Here is a 22,270-nt window from a genome sequence, read left to right as displayed (position 1 = left end):
ATTTTTTTTTTAATTTTGGTTACATCTAAATTATTAGTGGATCACATTCTGTCAGACCTATCCAACATGACCCATGCATCATTAGAGATACCAAGGGAACATTTCATGCAAAGATGGGCTCAAAAGGACAGAAATGGTATGGACCTAACAGAAGCAGAAGCTATTAAGAAGAGGTGGCAAGAATACACAGAAGAACTGTACAAAAAAGATCTTAATGACCCAGATAATCACAATGGTGTGGTCACTCACCTAGAGCCAGACGTCCTGGAATGTGAAGTCAAGTGGGCCTTAGGAAGCATCACTATGAACAAAGCTAGTGGAGGTGATGGAATTCCAGTTGAGCTATTCCAAATCCTGAAAGATGATGCTGTGAAAGTGCTGTACTCAATATGTCAGCAAATTTGAAAAACAGCAGTGGCCACAGGGCTGGAAAAGGTCACTTTCCATTCCATGGCCACAGGGCTGGAAAAGGTCACTTTCCATTCCAATCCCAAAGAAAGGCAATGCCAAAGAATGCTCAAACTACTGCACAATTGCACTCATCTCACATGCTAGTAAAGTATTACTCAAAACTCTCCAAGCCAGGCTTCAGCAATACATGAACTATGAACTTCCAGATGTTCAAGCTGGTTTAGAAAAGGCAGAGATCAAATTGCCAACATCCGCTGGATCATCGAAAAAGCAAGAGAGTTCCAGAAAAACATCTATTTCTGCTTTGTTGACGACGCCAAAGCCTTTGACTGTGTGGATCACAAGAAACTGTGGAAAATTCTGAAAGAGATGAGAATACCAGACCACGTGACCTGCCTCTTGAGAAACCTGTATGCAGGTCAGGAAGCAACAGTTAGAACTGGACATGGAACAACAGACTGGTTCCAAACAGGAAAAGCAGTACGTCAAGGCTGTATATTGTCACCCTGCTTATTTAACTTACATGCAGAGTACATCATGAGAAACGCTGGGCTGGAGGAAGCACAAGCTGGAATCAAGATTGCCGGGAGAAATATCAATAACCTCAGATGTGCAGATGACACCACCCTTATGGCAGAAAGTGAAGAACTAAAGAGCCTCTTGATGAAAGTGAAAGAGTAGAGTGAAAAAGTTGGCATAAAGCCCACATTCAGAAAACTAAGATCATGGCATCCAGTCCCATCACTTCAAGGCAAATGGACAGGGAAATAATGGCTGACTTATTTTGGGGGGCTCCAAAATCACTGCAAGTGGTGATTGCAGCCATGAAATTAAAAGATGCTTGCTGCTTGGGAAAAAAGTTATGACCGACCTAGACAGCATATTAAAAAGCAGAGATATTACTTTGCCAACAAAGGTCCGTCTAGTCAAGGCTATGGTTCTTCCAGTGGTCATGTATGGATGTGAGAGTTGGACTATAGAGAAAGCTGAGTGCTGAAGAATTGATGCTTTTAAACTGTGGTGTTTGAGAAGACTCTTGAGAGTCCCTTGGACTGCAAGGAGATCCAACCAGTCCATCCCAAAGGAGATCAGTCCTGGGTGTTCATTGGAAGGACTGATGCTGAAGCTCAAACTCTAATACTTTGGCCACCTGATGGGGAGAACTGACTCATTGGAAAAGATCCTGATGCTAGGAAAGACTGAAGGTGGGAGGAAAACGGGATGACAGAGGATGAAATGGTTGTATGGCATCACTGACTTAATGGACATGAGTTTGAGTAAACTCTGGGAGTTTGTAATGGACAGAGAGGCCTGGCGTGCTGCATTCCATTTGGTTGCAAAGAGTCGGACACAACTGAGTGACTGAACTGAACTGAGTTACATATGAGATTAAATAAAAATGGACTCCTATTCATGGAAGAAAAAAACAAAGGGAGCAAGAAAAATGCTGAAAACGGAAAAAACATCTCCAAGATATGTAAATTGAGGGAAAAAGTAGTATTTAAACTATAAAGAATTCCTTCAAATCAAAAAGGAAAAAGTAAAACAACTCCCCTTCCCCCCACCCAAACAACCAGAAACAAATGTGATTTCCACAAGGAAAAAAGCAACGGTTCACAAACATATAAAAAGATAACCAATTAACCTATCAACACTAGAATGGCTAATGGTTCATAACTATACATGAACCACCGAATACGCTCATATGCTGCCTTCTCTACCCCACTGCAGCCTAATATGCTCAGATGCACTAGTGCCCTCCCTCTGAAGCCACTAGCAGGAATGGAAATAATCACTTTTTTTAGTTCTGCAGTTTTATTACGAACTTGAAATCCCAGCCCACTGGGGAAGAAGTCTGGAATTCAGTTCGGAGAATCTGTATGGAACAATGAGAACAGAGTTCATAACCCCAGGAGGCCTGCGCAGAGAGCTCCTTCTTCCCTCCCAAACTGGTCATTTTAGACCTGAGGCAGTGGACTGATGCTAATTTCTTTTCAACACTCTTCCTTGGCCCTGTCCTGACCCAATCTCTTTAAAGCCTTATGGGAAGACTTCAGGGGTCCTCTTTCTGAAGTGCCAAGACCAGCTCAGAGGCCTCCGTGGAGGATACAGAAAGACCCACACCCCGAGTCCAAGCTTGTTTCTGAAGCTCCATCTCAAACAAACGTGACATTTGATTTTGCATACACTCTGGTTCAAAGTATGATGCATAAACTTATGTATATGCAAGTGTATAGCTGGTTCTCATATTAGTACAAGCACAGCATCAGGTCCTGGCCACTAATGCTTCTTCATTCCTGGTCCCTCTCTCCATACTCCTCTACAATATCCTTCCTCTTTACCTAGGATCTAGGTCTCAGCTCCACAGTCGATCCTGCCCTCAAAGCTAGTGCCACTCAGCCTGACAGACCCACTTCCAGGCTGGAAACCACCAACAAAAACCCAACAAATAAGTTTCTAGTTCAAAACAAGCTACTCTTCTGTCTTGTTCCCACATGAACCAAAAACCACAAGAAACGTCTTTCTCTGCTTAATTGTTTACCTGTCCACAGTTCATCCCACCCCATCATTAGTACCCCAAGTTCTCTCCAAACTTCCAAGCCAACTACAATGCGAAAGTAACATTGTATCCTATGGAACAAAACAGACATTATAAGATTATTATTCTGTGTGTAATTATTTAATAAAGAGATTAATTTGGTGTTAGTTTGAGGCATGAAGAAGAAAAGCCTTTTCATTCTTTGGGAGGTAGCCTTTTTATGAGGTATTACTAGAAAAAATATAAAATGTAGGAAAAAGTATGCAACTTCACTTTGTTTTGTAAGCCTACAGGACTGGCCCCTAAATGTTTTTACCTCTGGGAACATCTTTAACTTTTTTGCCATCTTCAGACTTCGAAAAATAAGTAGCTTTTGTTATTGTTGATCCTGTGAGAATGTAAACCTGAATAATATATGAGAAACAATACTTAAAAATCATCCAGAAAATAGCCAATAAGTACATGAAAAGGTGTTCAAAACCACAGTCAATCTGGAAATATATACTGACATCACAATGAAGTACCACTACTTACTAAAACTGCTAACATATAAAAGTTGATAACACTGTTACAAAGATATAGACAACGGGAACTCTCATACATTCCTGATGAGAAGGTACAATCACTCTGAATAACCATTTAGCAATACCTTACAACAGTTATGTATATGCCCAAGAAAAACACTTTAGAAATACACCAGGTACCATTCTTCCCTGGTGGCCAATGCAGGGGACTCGGGTGTGATCCCTGGTTTGGAAAGATTCCCCGTGCCGCAGAGCAACTAAGCCCAGGCGCCACAACTGCTGAGCCTTCGTGCTGCAATTATTGGATCCTATACGCCTAGAGCCTGTGCTCCACAACAAGAAAAGTCACTGCAGTGAGAAGCCTGTGCACCACAACAGAGTAGCCACTACTAGAGGAAGCTCAAGAACAGCAACAAAGACCCTGCGCAACCAAAAATAAAGAAAACTTTAATCTAAAAAAAAAGTAGTAGCGTATCAGGTTCCAAAGTAAGAACTGTCCTTTTAAAATTAGCAATAAAATAGAAACATCCACCATCATCACTTCTAAACATTTATCAGACGTCTTACCTAATACAAGAAAAAATGAATTATAAGCATGAAAATTGTAAATAAAAATAAAACTGTCATGATTTATTTACACAATCTTTATATAAAAAAATCCAAAAACATCTCTGAAAAAATATCAGAAAGATGATTTGGGAGAATGGCATTGAAACATGAATAATATCATATACGAAACAAGTCACCAGTCCAGGTTCAATGAAGGATACTGGATGCTTGGGGCTGGTGCACTGGGACAATTCAGAGGGATGGTACGGGGAGGGAGGAGGGAGGAGGGTTCAGGATGGGGAACACGTGTATACCTCTGGTGGATTCATGTCAATACATGGCAAAACCAATACAATATTGTAAAGTTAAAAAAAAAATCAGAAAAAGTTTTAGCAAAGTGGCTAGATATAAAATCAATCTACAGAAGTCAGCTGCATTCACACACACCAGTAACAAATAACAAACATTTTAAAGCACTTTATAATATTGTTATTGGAAAGTATCAACTATATAGGACAAATAATGTACATGAATTCTACTGTGAAAATCATAAGCCAAGTAAAAAAAAAATTAAAGATCTAAGGTGGCTTAGTGGTAAAGAATCCACCTGCAATGCAGGAGATGCAGGTTTAATCCCTGGATCAGGAAGGTCCCCTGGAGAAGTAAATGGCAACCCATTCCAGTATTCTCACCCAGGAAATCTCATGGACAGAGGAGCCTGGCAGGTTACAGCCCATGGGGTCGCCAAAGAGTTGGACATGACTTAGCAATGAAACAACAAAAATATTAAAGTAGAGCTAAATTAAAAAAAAAAAAAGTACACCTAGTTGATGGATAGAAAGACTCCATTTCATAAAAGATGTTAGAAGTTCCAAATTGGTCTACAGGGTCAATAAATTTACTAAAAAAACAAAAACAAAAACAAAAAAAAACAACTCAAACAGGGTTTTTCAGAGAACTTGGTAAAATTATTCTAACTTTTAAGGCAGCTACCAAAGCACATTGGAAAAAGAAGAGCAAACTTACTGTTTCAGTACAGAGATTATTATGAAGCCTTAACAATGAAGACAGGATGGTATTCACAAAATGAACCATGGAACAAAACAGCAAAGGGGGAAAATAAAAAAGCATTTTCCATAAAACTTTTAAATATGACAGAGATAGTATGTCAGTTCAGTGCGGGAGAGCATTAACTTTCAGTAAGGTAAGATTAACAACAAAAAAAATCATACACAGAATAAAAATTAACTTGGATCTCTAACACATCAGGTACAAAAATTAAGTGCAAATAGGTCTAGTTGTTGCAAACACAACCTTTAAAACTCTTATTATCATACACATAAATTTCATTTATATAGCACGGTGAAAAAAGTTCCAAAGTTAAAACAACTAAAATTTAAAAATATGTGCCTTTGGAATCAGAGAGGCAATAAAAAGGAAATCAAAGAGAGAATGAACACAGGATTCAAGCTGATTACAGTCTCAAATGAAAACAGAGGGAGGGGATGAGGTGACTGTATGGATAGATACAGGTTACTTTCAAAGTTCTCACTTTTGCCTTAGGCAGTGGGTTCAATGTGTGCTTATCATTAAAGATGAATTTGCTATTTCATAAATAAGTGAAAACTTATTTGCATTGATAGCTGATTATGATCCAACGTTTAAGATTAATTCCATGCTGTGTACTTCAGAACCAACTAGAATTAAAACAAACCTGACAAAAAGTATCTGACCACTTACGACGGAAGCAAATACAGAACTGGCATACAAAAATAATTTTAGACAAAGCAAAAAGTTATTCTACCACATAGACCAAAAGTATAGAAAAAAAATATAAAATGAAATTTGAAGCAAGACAGAGAGATGAATGGTATCTATATTCAAATAATATAGTGTCAGAGTAGGAAGAAAAATGGAATAGAGTAACAGTGCTATGCTATGCTATGCTAAGTCACTTCAGTTGTGTCTGACTCTGTGCCACCCCATAGACGGCAGCCCACCAGGCTCCCCAGTCCCTGGGATTCTCCAGGCAAGAACTGGAGTGGGTTGCCATTTCCTTCTCCAATGCATGAAAGTGAAAAGTGAAAGCGAAGTCACTCAGTCATGTCCGACTCTTAGCGACCCCATGGGCTGCAGCCCACCAGGCCCCTCCATCCATGGGATTTTCCAGGCAAGAGTACTGGAGTGGGGTGCCATTGCCTTCTCCGAGAGTAACAGTAGTAACTTTTAAATATATATCTTTTTCCTGAGAAGAACACTATAGTTTTCAGATCAAAAATTTTTGTCAGGATGGTTAAAAATACACACACACACACACACACGTGAAATCTCTGAATTCTAAAACCAAAGAGGAAATCTTATAATCTCATACAGAGTCCTGCATGACTGAGAACACACACAGATAAAGTTAAATTATCTACCAAAAAAAAGTCAAACAGCATTAAACTACACAGAAGAGCACAGTTAAAATTAAACATCTAAATACCTATTTTAAAAAATTTACTGGTCACTAATATGTAACACAATTAAGTAAAATAATATTTTTGATGTACAGTCCATTGTAAAAATTTTTTAAATTATTTAAAATTACCATTCCATATTATTCCAATAAACTCAAGAAAGATATAAGAAAAAATATGCTAAACAGTCTTATTGGGAGCACAGGGAAGGAGGGAAAACTATTAATTGTTACACAAAAACATGTTTAAACATATTTGTTTAAAATTAAGAGAAGAAAAAGCTCTTTAAATAAATGAAAATCAGATGGCAATAAAAAGATTAAACATGTTATCACTATATATATATATATATATGAGATGATATCTTATGAAACGACCAGCAAAATCAAATTTAGATTAAATCCATTAGAAATACAAATATAATTTGATGAAATTATATTAAAAGTAGAGACGCCAATCTTGCTCAGAGGATATAAAGATAAAACCATGAAATATTCAAATCACACTCTAACTGCTTGTGTGATATATATAGAACTCTATAACTCAAAAAAAATACATATTCTTTTCACATGATCATTAAAACCTCATGTGCTTAGTCATAAGAAATTCTTAATAAATCTCTATAACTATTACAAATCATATTCTCTAAACAGAATGTTTCAATTGTGTTGAAACTAAAAACCAACAACTTAAAAAGTATAACAAAAAAAGTAAAACAAAAAATATTCTTAAATAATGAAAGAAAAACATTTTAAGATAATAGTCAAAATTAGGAAAGCATAACTAAAACATGCTTTAAATAAAGCGGTCAGCCTAATAAAAGTCACAGTCATCAAAACTTCAAAGTAGCAAGTACTTAGGTTCAAAGATCAAAAACAGTTAAACGCTACAAATTTTGACTGATTTAACTTAATGCTACCCTAAACAATTCCAAAAGCGAACAAAAAAACAAAAAGCTTCTTTTTTTTGTAAGCTCATCTTTGTATGAGCTAATAATAGCCCATACACCTATAAAAACAAACCTTGTAACAAATTTCATTTAAAAATGAAGATTCTAATTTTTAGATTAAAATTTAGTGTAATGAATTCTAAGGCATCAGGACAAATGCAAGCCAGAAAGCAATACAGATAAATGGTTAATGGCAGAAGCCCCCAAGTCTCAGAGTTTAAAGCCCACCCTCAACATACACTAACAATGAAATGTTGCTTTAGTTCTTCTCTAATACTTTTTCCTCAACCAGCACATGAAAGTAAAAAAAGCATCTACCTAAAAAAGTGGTTGGGAAAATGCAGTTGAAAAGAAGTTATAAAATTCTTTGCACACTTTCTTTTTATTTTTAAACTTTACAATATTGTATTACTTTTGCCAAATATCGAAATGAATCCGCCCCAAGTATACATGTGTTCCCCATCCTGAACCCTCCTCCCTCCTCCCTCCCCATACCCTCCCTCTGGGTCATCCCAGTGCACCAGCCCCAAGCATCCAGTGTTGTGCATCGAACCTGGACTGGCGACTTGTTTCATACATGATATTATACATGTTTCAATGCCATTCTCCCAAATCCTCCCACCCTCTCCCTCTCCAACAGAGTCCATAAGACTGTTCTATACATCAGTGTCTCTTTTGCTATCTCATACACAGGGTTATTGTTACCATCTTTCTAAATTCCATATATATGCGTTAGTATACTGTATTGGTGTTTTTCTTTCTGGCTTACTTCACTCTGTATAATAGGCTCCAGTTTCATCCACCTCATTAGAACTGATTCAAATGTATTCTTTTTAATGGCTGAGTAATACTCCATTGTGTATATGTACCACTGCTTTCTTATCCATTCATCTGCTGACGGACATCTAGGTTGCTTCCATGTCCTGGCTATTATAAACAGTGCTGCGATGAACATTGGTGTACACGTGTCTCTTTCCCTTCTGGTTTCCTCAGTGTGTATGCCCAGCAGTGGGATTGCTGGATCATAAGGCAGTTCTACTTCGTTTTTTAAGGAATCTCCACACTGTTCTCCATAGTGGCTGTACTAGTTTGCATTCCCACCGACAGTGTAAGAGGGTTCCCTTTTCTCCACGCCCTCTCCAGCATTTATTGCTTGTGGACTTTTGGATTGCAGCCATTCTGACTGATGTGAAATGGTACCTCATAGTGGTTTTGATTTGCATTTCTCTGATAATGAGTGATGTTGAGCATCTTTTCATGTGTTTGTTAGCCCTCTGTAAGTCTTCTTTGGAGAAATGTCTATTTAGTTCTTTGGCCCATTTTTTGATTGGGTCATTTATTTTTCTGGAGTTGAGCTGCAGGAGTTGCTTGTATATTTTTGAGATTAGTTGTTTGTCAGTTGCTTCATTAGCTATTATTTTCTCCCATTCTGAAGAGCTGCATTTTCACCTTGCTAATAGTTTCCTTTGATATGCAGAAGCTTTTAAGTTTAATTAGGTCCCATTTGTTTATTTTTGCTTTTATTTCCAATATTCTGGGAGGTGGGTCATAAAGGATCCTGCTGTGATGTATGTCAGAGAGTGTTTTGCCTATGTTCTCCTCTAGGAGTTTTATAGTTTCTGGTCTTACATTGAGATCTTTAATCCATTTTGAGTTTATTTTTGTGTATGGTGTTAGAAAGTGTTCTAGTTTCATTCTTTTACAAGTGGTTGACCAGATTTCCCAGCACCACTTGTTAAAGAGATTGTCTTTAATCCATTGTATATTCTTGCCTCCTTTGTCAAAGACAAGGTGTCCATATGTGTGTGGATTTATCTCTGGGCTTTCTATTTTGTTCCATTGATCTATATTTCTGTCTTTTTGTCAGTACCATACTGTTTTGATAACTGTGGCTTTGTAGTAGAGCCTGAAGTCAGGCAGGTTGATTCTTCCAGTTCCATTCTTCTTTCTCAAGATAGCTTTGGCTATTCGAGGTTTTTTGTATTTCCATACAAATTGTGAAATTATTTGTTCTAGCTCTGTGAAGAATACCGTTGGTAGCTTGATAGGGATTGCGTTGAATCTATAAATTGCTTTGGGTAGTATACTCATTTTCACTATATTGATTCTTCCAATCCATGAACATGGTATATTTCTCCATCTATTAGTGTCCTCTTTGATTTCTTTCACCAGTGTTTTACAGTTTTCTATATATAGGTCTTTAGTTTCTTTAGGTAGATATATTCCTAAGTATTTTATTCTTTCCGTTGCAATGGTGAATGGAATTGTTTCCTTAATTTCTCTTTCTGTTTTCTCATTATTAGTGTATAGGAATGCAAGGGATTTCTGTGTGTTGATTTTATATCCTGCAACTTTACTATAATCATTGATTAGTTCTAGTAATTTTCTGGTGGAGTCTTTAGTGTTTTCTATGTAGAGGATCATGTCACATAGTACATAGTAAATATGTTATGTGTTATCCATTACAATTGTGCTTATCATAAAATACTACCATCAGTTGTTGCCCAAAAAAAAAAAAAAGATATTTGATAAAGAGTCAACATCTAAATCTGATTTCAAAGCATTTTAAAAACTTGTAACCATAAGGACATTTCATATTACAATGAAACAATACATTACAGACCCTACTATTAATCCTAGTAGTATTCTGTCATCTTACCTAGAATAATAACATATGAAAAAAGAGGTGCCAAAATTGACAAAGAGGAGGTCAGAATGATAATTATTTGCAAATGATATGGCCTGCATACAAAGAATATTGAAGAATATGGGATTATCTAGGCAAGAGTACTGGAGTGGGTTGCCATTTCCTTCTCCAGGGAATCTTCCTGACCCAGGGATTGAACCCAGGTCTCCCGCATTGTAAACAGACACTTTACCATCTGAGCCACCAGGGAAGTCCATTTGATAAAGAGTCAACATCTAAATCTGATTTCAAAGCATTTTAAAAACTTGTAACCATAAGGACATTTCATATTACAATGAAACAATACAATGAAATTAATACTATTAATCCTAGTAGTATTCTGTAATCTTAGCTAAAATAATATGAAAAAAGAGGTGCCAAAATTGACAAAGAGGAAATCAGAATGATAATTATTTGCAAATGATATGGGCTGCATACAAAGAATATTGAAGAATATCAGAATATTAGAACTAATGAAAATTCATTAAGACAACAGGATACAATCGTAGTATAAAATTCAAAACTAGGTGAGAAAGGAAAGGCATAAAAGGGGAATAAGTAGCTGGATCCTGCTCTTTCAGTAAACCAAGTCTTATGCTAATAACAAGATAACCAACCATTTAATACTAAACAATGTCCACTTTATATAATGCTTAGTGATTTATATAAGGTTAAACATTGGAAAAGACTCTGATGCTGGGAGGGATTGGGGGCAGGAGGAGAAGGGGACGACAGAGAATGAGGTGGCTGGATGGCATCACCGACTCGATGGACGTGAGTTTGAGTGAACTCCGGGAGTTGGTCTCTTTAAATGCTATATTATATTTTTATAACTTCCAGTTCAGTTCAGTTGCTCAGTCGTGTCCGACTCTTTGCGACCCCATGAACTGCAGCACGCCAGGCCTCCCTGTCCATCACCAACTCCCAGAGTTCACTCAGACTCACGTCCATCGAGTCGGTGATGCCATCCAGCCACCTCATCCTCTGTCGTCCCCTTCTCCTCCTGCCTCCAATCCCTCCCAGCATCAGAGTCTTTTCCAATGTGTCAACTCTTCGCATGAGGTGGCCACAGTACTGGAGTTTCAGCTTCAGCATCATTCCTTCCAATGAACATTCTATAACCTTAGACAATTTCTAAATTAGAAATACTACATTATTGCAACTAAGAAATTTACCCAGAATTCAACTTGTATTGTTTTTCAAGTTTCAATTCTTAATTAGGTTAATCTGTGCCTTCCTTCCCACCTAACCTCCAATATAATTAAATGAAAGCTGACTGTTGATACTATAAGATTCCTTCTGCCTCTATCCTATTCTTTCTCTTTTTCATCCTCCCTGTCTGGAATAAACACGTTTAGCCCCACTAACCACGTGGATATAAAAAAGTTGCTCATGTCTAATCATCTATCTTCAAGGCTTTAAAAGTAGATTCAGAGGCACTTAATGACTTGCCCAAGGTCATAGAAAGGTGATTTAGATCAACATCCTATTCTTTCACTACACTGCCTATATTCTAACAGATGTCCACAATTTCAAGCTTTCATTGATTCTGCATGTGCGCTAAGTCACTTCAGTCATGACCGACTCTGTGTGACCCTATGAACTGTATGTAGCCACCAGGCTCCTCTGTCCATGGGATTTCCCAGGCAATAATACTGGAGTGGGTTGCCATGCCCTCCTCCAGGGGATCTTCCCCACCCAGAGATGGAACCCGAATCTCTGATGTTGCCTAAACTGGCAGGGAGGTTCTTTACCATTAGTGCCAGCTACGAAGCTCTTAACTGTCTCTCAATCATGTTAAATTGTGAGATTCAGTTAAGGAACTAAAATAACCCCTGCAGTTTACATTCCTTTTAGAAAGCACTCACTCTTTATTTCATTCATCAAATATTTACTGAAACCTACTATGTGCAACCAGTCAATCCTAAAGGAAATCAATCCTGAATAATCATTGGAAGGACTAATGCTGATGCTGAAGCTCCAATACTTTGGCACCTGATACAAAGAACTGACTCACTGGAAAAGACCCTGATGCTGGGAAAGACTGAAGGCAGAAGGAGAAGGGGACCACAGAGGATGAGATGGTTGGATGGCATCACTGATTCAATGGACACGAGTTTGAGAGAGCTCTGGGAGTTGGTGATGAACAGGGAAGCCTGGCGTGCTGCAGTCCATGGGGTCGCAAAGAGGCAAACACAACTAAGCAACTAAACTGAACTATGTGCAAGGAGCTGGTATAAGCCCTAGGGTGAAACAAAATCGGCAAAAAAAAAAATTTTTATTCAACTCAGGAGAATACAGTTAATGTAAATAGAATACAGCTCACAACTCTTCAAATTAATCTGGTCTCTAAGAGAATGCCTTCTATTTACTATATTGCTGCCCTAAAGAATCCTCATTTGGGACCCGAATCAATGAACCAAAATTCTGAGATGAGAATCCTACACTTTAGGTAAATATCAAGCATAAAGGCTGAATATACATATTCAAGACCAAAATTATGACAGGACTTAACCTTAGCTAATCTGCTACCAACTCCAATTCACCTGTATCATCTTAAACCTCAGAAAAATGTCTCTTTGCAGTTTCACTTCATCTCACAACTCCCTGCTCAAGGCCAAACTTGAGCAAGCAAGCAAAGAACACAACAGAGGAAAAGGAAAAGACACCCCTTGCCTTATGTTACATTGTGACAAGCTACTCTGTAGGTAAACAGAAGACCTGTGAGTTTTGTGCTACTTAAAAAAAAAAAGACCTGAGTGTTGTGCTACTTTTTTTTTAATTATAATCATACATCCTTTGGGAAGAAAATAAACAATCTCACAAAATAGGAAACTGTTCCAATGACCAGACTACAGCTCTTCACATAAAGCTAATATTATACATGAGCATACAACAATTTTTTAAAGAAGAGCAGAAAATAGGCTAAAATTTTGGTTATGCAATATGCACTAGACACTTCTCCTTTTACTAATAATTCATAGTTTCTATTTTAAAAACAAAGAGTTTCACTTTTGTTTCTTCTAAAGTAGTTCACTTCCTAGTTACTAGCTTGAAGTCTACTTCCTAGGTACTAGCTTAGTGGATTTTAATGTTAGTTCATTTGAAGTAGATGGTTTAAAGTATTTGAACCTGTATGAATATTTTAAAATAGTACTAATATGAGTAACAAAGTAACAGCATGTTAATATGACAAGCAAATACATTAAATATTTCTTTAATACATAAACACTATGATGGAAGTATAAAAATAAATGCGACTGTATTGCTCTAAAAAATGTCCACAATCTCAACGAGATGATATGACACATACTAAAAACAGTGTCAAAATGGTAGTATTTTAGACTAACACTACTCCCTTTGCGTAAGGAGGGGACTCATTAAACTAGGAAACTGGACTTGATGGCTAAGATCATTTTTAGTAATTTGATTTGTGATTCAAATTTATGCATAAACCTCTGAAATGGGCAGATCTGCATTATCTAAGTACATTAGTCAAAAATCAATTTAAAAAACTCACAAATGTTTTGCCATTGTTCAAATCTGACATGTGAAAAATATGAGCTACATTTCCCACTTTGAAAAAAAAAAAAAAGGCTTTAATACTTAACATTGAAGAGAACTATAAACCGAAAGGACACCAAGCCTACTAAATATTGCTCAGTATACTATGGCCACAAGATCCTACTCTAAGTATTAACACTTTGTTGTCACATACTCAACATCAAAAACTAAAGTTCAAGGTATTCAAAACAGAATGGAGGGGATTAGGAGATAAACTGTTCTAAACTCCCATTATTAAAACTAGAATTTTTTCATTGTAAATAAACTTCAATCTGCAACATCTTCTAAATTATCCCAGTCACTCTTTAGTTGCTAAGTGGTGTCCTATTCTTTGCCACGCCATGGCCCCATGCCACCCCAGAAACCCCCTCAGGCTCCTCTGTCCATGCGAGTTCCCAGGCAAAGATACTGGAGTGGGTGGCCATTTTCTTCTCCAAGGGATCTTCCCAACCTAGGGATCGAACTAGAGTCTTCTGCATTGCAGACAGATTCTTTACCACTGAGCCACCTGGGATGCCCAAATTAACCAATAACAATTAACTAACACACAAGAGTTCCAAGACAAGTTCCCCAAAGTGCCTAAAATAATAATGCAATATGCTCACTTTCCAAAATTCTTGAGCATCTTCAATTACTTCAAGTACTACCACAAAATTCTAAAAATATCTCAAAGCAAAAACTTCGCAGGCTGTGAGTATACACAGTCCATTTTAAGACAGTAGGTAGGCCTTATTCTAAAATCAAGCACAGGTAGGATATAATGATGCAAAAAAACTACTGATATCAACACCACAGGGTGGGGCATTCACACTACTCTCCCAGAAAAATCGAAGAGTTTTAGCAGCTTTTCACAGTAAACCCTGGTCACCACCATAATTTCAAGACGAGTAAAGTAATGGTTTTCCTTTTGCCCCAAATGTTTTTCACACCAATAACCCCCTCCCCAAAAAATTAAGCCATAGCCAACGACTCTCCAGGATATGGTGCAACCCCTGATTGTGCACTTGAGATTCTGAAAGCAAAATCGAGGGGGGGAAAGTAGCATCTCTCACATAAGTATACTTAACAGAAAAGATTTGAAGCTTCACAAACCCAGATTTTTTTAAGGGAACAACCTTTTTAATGTGTGACCCAGGCAAGAGTAAAGGGTGAGGATGGAACAAGGTCAAACTTAGGGGACAAAATATACCTGAAATAAGCATGGCCAAAAAGGTCTCCTTCTTAAGGGACAGTTTCTATATTTTTTAAAAAAAGGAAAAAAAGAAAAAGGAACCAACCAAATCCTCTACTTCTACATTGAGTCCACCTGGTTCCTGTACCTGGCAACTCAATTCCGGTGGAGAGGCTTTTGCAAAATAGCAGACCTGGAAGGCTCCTGTCTTGGAAAGAAAACTGGGTTCACAAGGGATGACAACCGGCTATTTCTTCTTCTTAAAAAAAAAAAAAAAAAAGGACGAGGAAGATAAAGTTTAATTAGGAAGTCATACAGAGGAGTGTAGGAATGTGAGATCGCGCTCAACAAATACCCAGCACCGTCGGTTACAGGAAAACAATTGGCAAGAAGGAAGTGGACTGAAACCCGCTAACTACACCCCGCTTTCCACACGCAGCCCGGAACTGGGCGCGACGCCCCCAAAGCGGGCAGGGGCGGGGGACGACGGCGCGGGGAAAGCTGGGGCCGCGGAGGCCCGGGCGGCGGGGAGGTCCCGGCCGCGGCGGGGGAGGGCGGCACCTCGGGCGGAGGAGCGGGGCCGGGTCTCCTCACCTTCTGCGCCGCGCTCTGCTGCAGCACGTTCTGCTCCACGGTCATGGCCCCCGCCGCGCCGGCGTCCGGCTCCCCGAGCCTCCGCTGGCCCTGACTGCCACGCTCCGCCGAGCCCCAGGGAGCGGCGCGGACGGCCGGCGAGGACAGCGCCCCCGCCAGCCAGGCGCGAAGGCGACGGCGGCCGGGGTGCGCGGGCACCACGGGCTGGCGGCGAGGCGCGGACACCGAGGGCCACGGCGGCGGCCCCACGACTCCGCGCGGCCCGCCTCAGCGCGGCTCGGCGGCCGCGGCCCGGGCCATGAGCGGGCGGTGGACGCTGGGGGGCGGGAGGGCGCTAGCAAGCCCGGACGCGTCACGCGCGCGCGCGCGCTCCTCCGCTGGCGGCTCGCAGGCCACTGCGGGGAAGGGAAAGGGGACAGAGGGAGCGGCCGGCCAGAATGGCGCTGTCCTCCTCCCACCGCAACTACTCCTCCCCTCCCCTCCCGTCCCCTCTCCTCCCCTCCCCTCCCGTCCCCTCTCCTCCCCTTCCGTCCCTCCCCTCCCTCTACCGCCGTCACCGCCCCCGCCTGGCGGCTCCTCCCCCGTCGAGCCCCGCCCGCCGGCCGCCCTAACCCTACATTGTGACCCGCGGGGCGGTGGGACGGGAGGCGGGGCCGCTCCGGAGCCCCGCCCCCCATCCCGGAGTCCCGGGAGGTGGGGCGAGCGAGCGCCACGCGGGCCCGGCCTCGGAGCCGCCCCTGCGGCAGGTTGCGCGACGCCTACCCGCGGCTCCGCGATGCTCCAAGCCAAGGCCGGAGGGCATCGTGCCTCTCCGTGCCCAGAATTTGTCGGATTTCCATATCCCTCTAAGACAAACATTTTCCTCTAGGTCCCTGAACGTTCCCAAACTGCTTTGGATCCCGAATCCCTGCTTCTTTCTGAGTCTCTGGTCCTCTCCCCAGACCTTTCTAGGAATTTCACAAGCAGTAAACTGGCCCGAAGGGAAAAGTCAATTGTGATTTAAGCAAAAGGCTGTCAGAAGGCCTTACGCTGGAATATATTTTTCTCCACAACTGATCATTACATAAGTTAATATTGATAGTCTCTGTCAACTTCTTTCTTTCAAACATGTGCCAGTCACTGGCAGGCTCTTAAGAAATAAGGTTTATTTTCCTAAGGTTTGACATAAATGAAATTCGGCCTATTCAACAGACAATGTTACAAAAATATCACTGCCTAGATGGTACAGGATATCCCAGTTGCAAAACAATTATCAATTAACCACCCTTATTGAAATACTTGATTATATATGGAATAGTAAGGAAAACGTAATATTAAGAAAATAGTCTATAACCTCAAAAATATCTTGAATTTCACAAGCTAATCTGGGGATGGGAAGCAAATAGGATGTGAGGGTGCCATGTGCCAGGAGAGAAGGAATAATCAATGGTTCAGTTCAGTTCAATTAAGTCACTCAGTCGTGTCCGACTCTTTGCAACCCTTTGAACCACAGCACACCAGGCCTCACTGTCCATCACCAACTGCCGGAGTTCTCTCAAACTCATGTCCATTGAGTCGGTGATGCCATCCAACCATCTCATCCTCTGCCGTCCCCTTCTCCTCCTGCCTTCAACCTTTCCCAACATCAGGGTCTTTTCAAATGAGTCAGCTCTTTGCATCAGGTGGCCAAAGTATTGGAGTTTCAGCTTTAACATCAGTCCTTCCAATGAACACCTAGGACTGATCTCGTTTAGGATGGACTGGTTGGATCTCCTTGCAGTCTAAGGGACTCTCAAGAGTCTTCTCCAACACCACAGTTCAAAAGTATCAATTCTTCTGTGCTCAGCTTTCTTTATAGTCCAACTCTCGCATCCATACATGACCACTGGAAAAACCATAGCCTTAACTAGACAGACCTTTGTTGACAAAGTAATATCTCTGCTTTTGAATATGCTATCTAGGTTGGTCATAACTTTCCTGCCAAGGAGTAACCATCTTTTAGTTTCATGGCTGCAATCACCATCTGCAGTGATTTTGGAGCCCCCACAAAGTCAGCCACTGTTTCCCCATCTATTTGCCATGAAGTGATGGGATCAGATGCCGTGATCTTAGTTTTCTGAATGTTGAGCTTTAAGCCAACTTTTTCACTCTCCTCTTTCACTTTCATCAAGAGGCTCTTTTGTTCTTCTTCACTTTCTGCCATAAGGATGGTGTCATCTGCATATCTGAGGTTATTGATATTTCTCCCAGCAATCTTGATGCCAGCTTGTGCTTCATCCAGCCCAGCGTTTCTCATGATGTGCTCTGCATATAAGTTATATAAGCAGGGTGACAGTATACAGCCTTGACGTACTCCTTTTCCTATTTGGAACCAGTCTTTTGTTCCATGTCCAGTTCTAACTGCTACTTCCTGACCTGAATACAGATTTCTCAAGAGGCAGGTCAGGTGGTCTGGTATTCCCATCTCTTTCAGAATTTTCCACAGTTTATTGTGATCCACACAGTCAAAGGCTTTGGCATAGTCAATAAAGCAGAAATAGATGTTTTTCTGGAACTCTTTTGCTTTTTCGATGATCCAGCAGATGTTGGCAATTTGATTTCTGGTTCCTCTGCCTTTTCTAAAACCAGCTTGAGCATTTGGAAGTTCATGGTTCACATATTGCTGAAGCCTGGCTTGGAGAATTTTGAGCATTACTTTACTAGCATGTGAAATGAGTGCAATTGTGCAGTAGTTTGAGCATTCTTTGGCATTGTCTTTCTTTGGGATTGGAATGAAAACTGACCTTTTCCAGTCATGTGGCCACTGCTGAATTGATATACTCAAAAATACAATATACACATAAGCAAATCTGGGTATAGTTTTTATTCTGATTTAAGAAAAAAGTCAGTTTGATATGTGGTCATTGAAATATTTGTTTTTATTTTATTTAATAATCATGAATTACTGTAACTCATAAGGTTTTGTACTTGGAGCACTTTGCAAACCATCTTTGTTGGGCACCTTAGAGGTAGGTCTTCAACCAACTTTTTTGGTCTTTGCTTTTAGTTTTCATGTTTATTTGCTCATTTGATTTTGACAGATTACAATTTTTATTTATTGCTATCTTACATCTTTGACAGAAGATTTTGAAAAGTTACGAACTGGTTGGAAACTCAGAATTTTAAGGAATGACGGACAGTTCTGACAGAATGCATACATTTTTAATGAGAACATGCCTAGTGCTGAGCCGCTTCAGTTGTTTCTGACTTTGTGACCCTATGGGTCATAGCCTGCCCTGTTCTGCCATCCATGGAATTCTCCAGGCAAGAATACTGGAGTGAGTTGCCGTGCCCTCCTCCAGGGGATCTTCCTGACCCGGAGATCGAACCTACCACTCTTGCATCTGGGCTTCTGCATTGGCAGGCAGACTCTTTACCACCAGCACCACCTGGGAAGCCCTTTTTTTAGAACACTGAGTCCCGACAAGGATAACTTGTCAAGGAAAGCTTACTAGAGCCCGTTTTTCCTCATTTATAGATGAAAATTCTTTCCACATATCAACTTCAAGTTTGTCTGTATTATAGATGTTCTTAAAATTTAGTCTGTCTACTTCTTGACATTTGAAATTAAGAAAGTTAAATTTAACATAAGAATCTACCAATGTGATTTCAAAAAGATATTACCAGATACTAAAGTTTAGTTTCTAGATTTTGGCAATTAATACTCCTCTGAGTTAGACTTTTTACTTCCACAAGAAAAAAACAAATGATCTTACTGGTGCTTTCTATATAATTAGCAAAAAAGCTATTTATATGGTAGTTTGTACCTGACCACTTTGATCATTCCCAAATTACTTCTACTGGTTTCCTATTTAAATTTTTTAAAATTTTACTTGTGGTTTTGTAGAACCTTCAGAAGCAAATTTCATGTTTCATTGCAGATATTTTTTTAGAAAACATACAATTGGAATGAATAGAGAGTGAAAATTTGAGATAAATTTACACATAAGACACATTGCCAGATATCCTAATTCTTAAAAAAAAAAAAAAAAAAAGTGCCCAATGTCAGTTTTGTTGTCCATGAGTCAGCCTTAATATGGATGGTTGCTGGAATTTTATGTCTTCACTGTGTGTGTGTGTGTGTGTGTGTGTGTGTGTGTGTGTGCTTAGTCGCTCAGGCATGTCCAACTCTTTGCAATCCTTTGGACTGTAGCCTGCCAGGCTTCTCTGTCCATGGATTTCCCAGGCAATACTGAAGTGGGTTGTCTTTTCCTTTCTCCATATTATGTTAATTAATAATTCCTAAATTATTGCATTGCTCTGGATTGTTGACACTTCAGTAAACAAGTGGTACATTTCATATAAAATTAAATGTTTAATACTTTAAATTTATTTTTTAATTGAAGTATAGTTGATTTACAATGTTATGTTAATTTTCTGCTGCAAAATGACTCAGTTATACACATATATACTTTTTTTATATTATTTTCCATTATGGCTTATCCCAGTATAGTTCCCTGTGCTATACAGTAGGATCTTGTTGTTTAGCCATTCTATGTGCAATAGTTTGCATCTGCTGCTGCGCTAAGTCACTTCAGTCATGTCTGACTCTGTGCAACCCCCTAGATGGCAGCCCACCAGACTCGCCTGTCCCTGGGATTCTCCAGGCAAGAACACTGGAGTAGGTTGCCATTTCCTTCTCCAATGCATGAAAGTGAAAAGTGAAAGTGAAGTCCCTCAGTTGTGTCCGACTCTTAGCAACCCCATGGACTGCAGCCCACCAGGCTCCTCTGTCCATGGAATTTTCCAGGCAAGAGTACTGGAGTGGGGTGCCATTGCCTTCTCTGAGTTTGCATCTACTAACCCCAAACTCCCAGTCCATCCCTTTCCCATGCCCCTCCCCCTTGGCAACCATAAATCTGTTCTCTATCTCTGTCTGTTTCTGTTCTGTAGATAGGCTTATTTGTGCCGTATTTTAGATTCCACATAATGGTGTTACCATATTGTACTTGTCTCTTCTGATTTATTTCACTTACTAAGACAATCTCTAGTTTCATCCATTTTGCTGCAAATAGAATTACTTCATTCTTTCTTATGGCTGAGTAATACTCCATTATATATGTGTCTATATGTACCACATTTTATTTATCTATTTAGTCATCTATTGATGAAAATTTAGGCTCAGCAGTAAAGAATCCACCTCCAACACAGGAGATGTGGGTTCACTGGGTTTGATCCCTAGGTCAGGAAGACCCACTGGAGGAAGAAATGGTAAGCCACTGCAGTAGTCTTGCCAAGAAAATCCCATGGACAAGGGAGCCTGGAGGGCTACCGTCCATAGGGCCGCAAAAGTAGGACACAACTGGGCAACAAAACACACAAATGTTTAGCTTCAGACACCAGGTCTATTTTTCTATTGCAGATCAAAATATTGTTTCTAAGATTATTCCCCCCGAGTCATTCTCTCCCATAAGGAAGTTTCCATAAGCCTCTTATCCTTATCCTTATCCATCAGAGGGCAGAAAGAATGAAAACCACAGTTACAGAAAACTAACCAAACTGATCACATGGATCACAGACTTGTCTAATTTAATGAAACTATGAGCCATGCCACGAAGGGCCACCCAGAACGGATGGGTCAAGATCGAGAATTCTGACAAAATGTGGTCCACTGGAGAAGGGAATGGCAAGCCACTTCAGTATTCTTGCCTTGAGAACCCCATGAGCAGTATGAAAAGGCAAAAAGATATGACACTGAGGGAAAAAAAAAAAAAGCTAGAGAGTTCCACAAAAACATCTGCTTCTGATTTATTGACTACACCAAAGCCTTTAACTGTGTGGATCACAACAAACTGTGGAGAATTCTTCAAGAGGTGGGAATACCAGACTACCTTATCTGCCTCCTGAGAAATCTGTATGCAGGTCAGGAAGCAACAGTTAGAACTGGACATGGAACAACAGGCTGGTTCAAAATTGGGAAAGGAATACATCAAGACTGTATATTGTCACCCTGCTTATTTAGCTTATATGCAGAGTATATCATACAAGATGACAGGCTGGATGAAGCACAAACTGGAATCAACATTGCCAGAAGAAATATCAATGACCTCAGATATGGAGATGACACCACCCTTATGGCAGAAAGTAAAGAGGAACTAAAGAGCCTCTTGATGAAAGTGAAAGAGGGGAGTGAAAAAGTTGGCTTAAAGCTCAACATTCAGAAAACTAAGATCATGTTATCTAGTCTCATCACTTCATGGCAAATAGGCAGGGAAACAATGGAAAGAGTGATAGGCTTTATTTGCTTGGGCTCCAAAATCACTGCAGATGGTGACTGCCGCCATGAAATTAAAAGATGCTTGCTCCTTGGAAGAAAAGCTATGACCAAACTAGACAGCATATTAAAAAGCAGAGACATTACTTTGCCAACAAGTTCAATCTAGTCAAAACTATGGTTTTTCCAGTAGTCATATATGGATGTGAGAGTTGGACCGTAAAGAAGGCTGAGCACCAAGGAATTGGTGCTCTTGAACTGTGGTGTTGGAGAAGATTCTTGAGAGTTCCTTGGACTGCAAGATCAAACCAGTCCATCCTATAGGAAATTAGTCCTGAATATTCATTGGAAGGACTGATGCTGAAGCTGAAGTTCTAATATTTTAGCCACCTGATGGGAAGAGCTGACTCATTTGAAAAGATCCTGATGCTGAGAAAGGTTGAAAGCAGAAGGAGAAGGGGTTGACAGAGGATGAGCTGGTTAGATGGCATCACCAACTCGATGGACATGAGTTTGAGCAAGCTCTGGGAGTTGGTGATGGACAGGGAAGCCTGGCATGCTGCTATAAATGGTGTCACAAAGAGTCAGAAAT

General features: G+C 40.0%; 1 protein-coding gene across 27 annotated transcripts in view; it reads right to left on the bottom strand.

The window, feature by feature from the left end:
• USP25 (ubiquitin specific peptidase 25) overlaps nucleotides 1-15,911 on the bottom strand; it is a 160,968-nt gene extending 145,057 nt beyond the window's left edge. For 23 of the 27 annotated variants that reach the window (XR_015167530.1, XR_015167537.1, XR_015167541.1 and 20 more), the window contains exon 1: nucleotides 15,447-15,911. Coding sequence is in view for 12 of the 27 variants with exons in the window: in XM_086411911.1 (XP_086268037.1) it covers nucleotides 15,447-15,491 (45 nt within the window). In the remaining 15 variants the exon portion in view is untranslated. Of the gene's footprint in view, nucleotides 1-15,000; nucleotides 15,141-15,446 lie in introns of those variants that run through there. The other 4 variants (XM_086411996.1, XM_086412053.1, XM_086412006.1 and 1 more) reach the window with 4 other exon arrangements.
• Between the last annotated feature and the right edge of the window lie 6,359 nt (nucleotides 15,912-22,270).

Source organism: Bos grunniens, chromosome 1 (assembly GCF_055505025.1).
Source record: "Bos grunniens cultivar Pamir isolate PY7600 chromosome 1, Bosgru_T2T1.0, whole genome shotgun sequence".
NCBI lineage: Eukaryota > Metazoa > Chordata > Mammalia > Artiodactyla > Bovidae > Bos > Bos grunniens.
This window is presented reverse-complemented; position numbering and strand designations above follow the sequence as displayed.